We start from the raw sequence: 6,985 nt of genomic DNA on the forward strand, positions 1-6,985 counted from the left end.
CCCACTTCCCTAAACCAATCCAGAAAAAGAAAAGCCCTCGGCTGATTTTTACCACGTTTTCAGATCTTACCACATTTTCACCCTGTTATTTACTTGTTTATTTTATATTTTGGCCTCTGTTTTTGTTTTACCTGTTTTCTGGAACTGTTCTTTACCAGACTTCACAAGCGGTCTCGCAAAAATTTTTATTACTATGGTTTTTGCTCATTGAACACAAAATAAGATATTTTGAAAAATGTTAAAAACCTGTAACCATTGATTTTCAATATTAAAAAAAAAATGCTAGAAGTCAATGGTTACTGGTTTCCAACATTTTTCCAAACATCTACTTTTGTGTTAAACAGAAAAAAACTCTGTCCCACTTTATATTAAGTATTAATAACTATTATGTACTTACACTTTTTTTTACATTGTACTTATGATTGGTCAAATGCATGCATGTAATTGCGTTGTAATTGGACAGAAAATTGGACTCACAGTTTCAATTTATTAGAACTTCTATGTTATGAACTTCTATGCTGCTTTGACACAATCTACATTGTAAAAGCGCTATAGTAATAAACATCAATTGAGGTAAATAGTAATCAATCTATGTAATTACATTTATAATTACACTATTGACCAACCAAAATCATCTGCAATGTATTTATTATTTGAATGTAAGTACGTGTAGTTAAGGTAACTTAATATGAAGTGCGACCAGGTTTGTGACAAGTGACGGGTGAGTAAATGATGACAGAATTTTTAGTTTCAGGTGTACTATCCCTTCAAATGGGAAGTTACATTTTTGAAATAAAAAGAGAGATCAGAAAGGTGACTTGTATAATATTTATTAACACACACTGTAATAAGTTAAAGTCATGTGGCTCAACAAGTAAAATCATAATATAAAAAGGTAACACTTTAGTTTAAGTACTGGCTCATTACCTGCCTACTAAGATATTGGCTATTTATTAGTGCGTATAAAGTATATTCTTATTCTACATTTCTAAACCTACCCAATATCTAAACCCAACTGCTTCCCGACTAACTATTATTAAGTAGCTAAACAGTAGTTTATTGAGCTAAAGGTGATTGGTAAAAGGTTATTGAGCTAAATGTAAATAGTAAATAGTTTATAAATAGAGTGAATTGTACATTAAAATAAAGTGTGACCTATAGAAAAGTAATACATTTGCAAAGTATTAACTAGTAATTAATTCAAGCAGACAACTGGATGTTCAAAATGTATTGTCATAATTAATGCTTAATTTACACAATTAGTCAATTCTATGTTTAGATAAAGAATCAGTACATCAACACATTTAATTCACAGCAATTCATATATTCCTTAATCTATTAATCAGATAGACGGATGTGCCAATCGTTAATGAATGTTTTAGTTCCTTTTGCATAATCTGGTATCTCATGATCTGTGCTAGCCGATTCGAATGTCATCACTCGACTGAATGGGCGTTATCAGCTGATAGATATGGGCCAAGTAGGGGCCTTATGCACCCACTGGTTGGCTCAGAAGGCTGTTTGCATCCATCCGCATGGTTAATCAGCTATAGATCACATACGGCTGCGGCCAGAAGTTAACGAGAATTATTTATAATATTTATTACATTTTTCATTAATTGTATTTTATAAACGTCTACCCCTACTCTAACCCTAAACCCAACCATCACAGTAATGTAAAAAAAGATCTGGATCTGGAGTCTTCATATTAGTATAGCTGGTTAATCACCAGAATTATTTATATTATTTATTAAATTACCGATTAATTGTATTTTAGAAACGTCTACCCCAACCCCAAGCCTAAACCCAACTGTCACAGTAATGTAAAAACAGATCTTGATCTGGAGTCTTCTCTATTAGTATAGCTGATTAACCATGTGGATGGATGATAACAGCCTTCTGAGCCTACTGGCCCATCAGCTGATAGCTACTGATGATGCCCATTCAATCAAGTGATAAGATTCGAAGCGGGTGTCTGTGCTTTACTTTGAATGAATGTATATTGGCACACCAGTATTTGAAAGCGTTGCCATTAATCTTAGTTCGATCAATTTCATAATTAAAAGACATATTTGTAACACTGAAAGCATGTACAAACAATAAACAACTGAATTTGTAATGGCTAACATTCACAATGTTTAATAAATGCTGTAAAAAGATACTCACAATTAGTTCAAATGAGTTAACATATTAAAGTGTTAGTTCACCCAAAAATGAACATTATGCTATTAATTACTCATCCTCATGTCGTTCCAAACTGCTGAGTCTATTCATCATCGTAAAACAAATTAAGATATTCTGAGATTTCAGTCATCATACATAGACAGCAATGTTCCTGAGATGTTCAAAAGTCCAGAACAGCATACCAAACAACATCCTCAAAAGAGACCATATGGCTTCAATGGTTCAACCGGTAAATTGCCAAGCTACAAGATTTCTTTTGTGAGCACAAAAATAACTACTTTATATAAGTATAGGGCATGTATTTACATATTATGTGCTGTTATGACATACAGTATTACTTCAGATGCAAGGATGTTGTGTGTGGGCATCTGGGGGGTATAAGTCACAGCGGCAAGCAGGGAGGAAAATAAGTATTGAACATGTCACCATTTTTCTCAGAAAACATATTTCTGAAGGTACTATTGACTTGAAATTTTCCCTGGATGTTGATGACAACCAAATAAACCCATATATGCAAAGAAAACAAATCTAATTAGTTTACAAATCATGTTATGTGCAATTAAATGAAATGACACAGGAAAAAGTATTGAACACATGAAGAAAGAGAAGTGTAGAAAGGTAGTGAAAGCCCAGACAGCAGCTGAAATCACTCAGTAGTTATTCAGCAACCCTCTGCCCTTCCTCATTGTAAAATAATATTAGCTGCTTCAGTTCAACATCTACATGATCAGGATGATGGAGATGAAACCAGTGTGGACATTTCAGCAAGACAATGGTCCAAAACACAGTCAAGGAAACTCTCAGATGCTTTCAGTGAAAAAAAATCAAGCTGTAGAATGGCCCAGCCAATCACCTGAATTGAATCCAATAGAAAATACAAATTAAAGATCAAATTTGATAGACAAGACCCACAGAACCATCAGGATTTTTACACTCTGTTGAAGTCTGTGAAAAAAATCACGCCTGAGCAGTTCATTCTCCATATGGCGTCTTTAAGCTGCCATCACCAAAAAAGCCCTTTATATAAAGTATTAAATCCGTTTCAGTAGTTCGGTACTTTCTCCTTGTGTCATTTCATTGTTATCAAACATAACTCATTTTTCAGATTTTTTTTTGGTTTGTTTTATTTTTATGCTTGTATTGTTTTTTTTTTCTAGTTTTTTTTTTTGTTTCTAGTTTTCTAGTTTTTTTCTAGTTCAATTCAATGTCAACAGCTGCTTTAGAAATATAATTCCCAAGAAAAAACATGACATGTTCAATAATTATTTTCCCCGCTGTTCCTCGCTGAGGAGAAAGTGTTCAATAAAGCCGTTATGTTTTTTTATATGTGCTTACAAAAGTGCTTTTGTAGTTTGATAATATTGTGATTGAACCACTGAAGCCATATGGACTGTTTTGAGGATGCTTTTTGGTACTTTTCTGGACTTTCAAAGGAGTCGAGAAGCTTGTCAATGTTCTCTGATTTCATCCAAAATATCTAAATTTGTGCTCTGAAAATAAAGGTCTCAGGGGTTTGCAATTACATGAGAGTAAGTAATAATTGGGTGAACTAACCCATTAAGTAATGTCAATAAATAAGACCCATATAACTAATGTCTTGGAATGAGCACATTTGGTAGAATCGTCAAAAGTAGATGTTTATTTGTGGGTGCCGAGAGAAGTCCGTACAAAAAAAAAATCCATATTACATTCAGAAAACCAGGACTTCATCATTGAAGTAAACTTTCTTAAAAGAAAGAAGTCTACGACCAGTCTATTATCTTCAGTATGTAACATATAACCAGCTAAAGGCAAGACGCAGGTCTAACTACAAAAACAGACTGATCTTCAAATCATTTAAAAAAAATAATTATCTTCTCGTATAATTTATTTCAGCTTAGCTTTTATTTGGGCCCTTGGCAGCACTTTTCTTCTTAGCAGAAGCTTGTTTTTTAGGCTGGGCTTTGCCGGCCTTCGCTTTGGCATCTTGGGATTTTGGGGCTTTGGGTTTTGTCGCTGATGCTTTGGCTCCCTCAGATACAGCTGTGGCTTTCTGAGTGTCCTCTTCCTTGAGGGTCTCTTGTTTGGGTGGCTCCGGTTCAGGTACCTCAGATTTAACAGCTTCATCTTTGCTCTCTTCTTTCACGTCAGGCTTTGGCTGAGTGGATTCCTGTTTGACCTTGTCTTCTACTTTTTTCACCTCTTCCTGTCTTGGTTCCTCTTTGGCAGACTCTGGTTTTCCTGTCTCTTGAGGAAGTTTGGATTCCATCTCAGGTTTGGTGGGTTCAAGACTTGTTGGTATCGATGGCTTCTCTGCATTCTGTTTCTCAGTGGTACAGGATTCAACTTGTGTCGATTGGGGTTTATCCACTGGTTTGGGAGTCTCTTGTAGAAGTTTGGATTCCATCTCAGATTTGGCAGCTTCAAGATTGGTTGGTACTAAAGGCTTCATTGTGTTTACAGCAACCTCTGGTTTCAGCTCTTCTGTGATAGATTTTTCTTCTGTTGATTTCACTTCATCCACTGGTTTGGTGTCTGTTGGAAGAGGCTCTTGAGGAATTTTAGATTCCGTCTCAGGTTTGGTGACTTCAGGATTTGTGGGCTTCTCTTCAGTAATCGCAACTTTTATGGTAGAGGATTCATCTAGTCTGGATCTCAGTTGATCTGCTGGTTTGATTGGCTCAAGCTGGGGAGCTTCAGGAAGTTTGGAATCCATCTCAGGTTTGGTGGCTGTGGGCTTCTCTTCAATTACTTTTGTGGTAGAGGATAGCTCTTGTGTTGATTCCAGTTGATCTGTTGGTTTGATGGACTGAGCCTCAGCAATTGTTGGAATCTCTTTTTCTTTCTCCTCATCCTCGCTATCAGATTCTCCTGCAGCATCTGGTATGGGACTTAGCAATGAAGCTGCAAAATCCTGCAGACGGGCCTGTTCTGCTCGCAGCTTCTCCATCTCTGCAGTCAACATGGGATTGGGAGTCTGGACGAGCTCTGGAAGTTCATCTATCGGTGGTATGTCCACCACAGGTGCTGCCGTCATCTTCTCTGGGAACCGGATCTCTTTAATTTTGGTGTACAAACCTTTCCTTTCATCCTGCAGTGCTCGACAGAGGGTCTCCAGACGGTCGATTTTCAGTGTGAAGAGCTCAAACTCTTTGGCCTTTTCTGATCTCTGTCGGAAAGGAAGTAATCAGTTAGGAAGCAGAAAGAAAATGGTCAAGTGCTGACAAGTTGATGTGTGTTATTCACCTCGTCAATCATTTCCACAAGCGCTTTGTTGCAGCTTTCAAACCGCGTTTTCCATGTAGTGGACTCCTTTTCCAGCTTTTTCATCTTCTTTGTCATCTGTTCGCGTGAAAACAGGATCAACATTTTGTAAAAACCTTTCACTTTGTTCAATGCAAAAAGTTATACTTTTAAGAAGCATTTTTGACAAATTTTCCTAGGTGAAAAGTTTTAAATCCCTCAAGCTAAAAACATTTGCTAAAAACAACACTACATAAAATATTTATATTTATCTTCAAGAAAAGTATCTTTAATATGAGTGTAGTTTTTTTTACTGCACTTGCAGGTTTGTTTACATTTTTGAAGTAACAGATAATATAATGGATAGCAAGCTATAGACGTACACTCACCAGTCACTTTATTAGGTACACCTTACTAGTTCAGGGTTGGACCCCTTTGCCTTCAGAACTGCTTTAATCCTTCATGGCATAGATTCAAGAAGGTACTGGAAAAATCCTCAGAGATTTTGGTCCATACTGACATGATAGCATCACGCAGTTGCTGCAGATTTGTCAGCTGCATATCCATTATGCGAATCTCCCATTCCACCACATCCCAAAGGTGCTCTATTGGATTGAGATCTGGTGACTGTGGTGGCCATTTGAGTACAGTGAACTCATTGTCACATTCAAGAAACCAGTCTGAGATGATTCGCGCTTTATGACATGGCGTGTTATCCTGCTGGAAGTCATCAGAAGATGGGTACACTGTAAAGAGATAGACATACTCATACCCAACAACAATACTCAGGTATGCTGTGGCATTGACACATGGGCCCAAAGTGTGCCAAGAAAATAACCCCATTACACCACCACCACCAGCCTGAACCATTGATACAAGGCAGGATGGATCCATGCTTTCATGTTGTTGATGCCAAATTCTGACTCTACCATCCGAATGTCGAAGCAGAAATTGAGACTCATCAGACCAGGCAACGTTTTTTCCAATCTTCTGATTTTGGTGAACCTGTGCGAATTGTAGTTTCCTGTTTTTAGCTGACAGGAGTGGCACCCTGTCTGGTCTTCTGCTGCTGTAGCCCATCTGCCTCATGGTTAAACGTGTTGTGCATTCAGAGATGCTCATCTGCATACCTTGGTTATAACGAGTGCCATGTGATTGGCTGATTAGAAATGTGCGTTAACAAGCAGTTGGAGAGGTGTACCTAATAAAGTGGCCGATGAGTGTATATTATCCTGCTTGTTGCAAGGCTGCTTGTCACAAAATTAAACATAAAACATTGATCTGAGCTACAATAATTATTAACACTAGATAATTGTTCAAACTGTAGTATGAAAGCAACAAATGTAAATATGGACAGACAAGATGAACCTTTGTGATGAGTTTCAGTAGCTGTTATCTGGAAATAGCATACCTTGGAAAGTCATGATTGACCAATCAGAATCAGGTATTCCAGATAGGCATGTAAACTAATTAATAGGGGGCAGGGGCAACTTAATTGTTTTATGTTCAATCCATTTGTAGAAACTAATAGGTGAATTACCGCTTTGTAAACAATCAAGATGTGCGCGCATCGAGGTTG

The 6,985-nt window shown here is 37.1% G+C and overlaps 1 protein-coding gene across 3 annotated transcripts in view; it reads right to left on the reverse strand.

The window, feature by feature from the left end:
- Positions 1–814: 814 nt before the first annotated feature.
- txlnba (taxilin beta a) overlaps positions 815–6,985 on the reverse strand; it is a 45,968-nt gene continuing 39,797 nt past the window's right edge. For all 3 annotated transcript variants that reach the window (XM_056480903.1, XM_056480902.1, XM_056480901.1), the window contains exons 9-10: positions 5,410–5,505; positions 815–5,332 (exon numbers count right to left, since the gene is read on the reverse strand). In XM_056480903.1, the coding sequence (XP_056336878.1) occupies positions 4,061–5,332; positions 5,410–5,505 (1,368 nt within the window). In that variant the 3' untranslated portion in view covers positions 815–4,060. The remainder of the gene's footprint in view (positions 5,333–5,409; positions 5,506–6,985) is intronic.

The sequence above is a fragment of the Danio aesculapii genome, chromosome 20 (genome assembly GCF_903798145.1).
Source record: "Danio aesculapii chromosome 20, fDanAes4.1, whole genome shotgun sequence".
Classification (NCBI taxonomy): domain Eukaryota; kingdom Metazoa; phylum Chordata; class Actinopteri; order Cypriniformes; family Danionidae; genus Danio; species Danio aesculapii.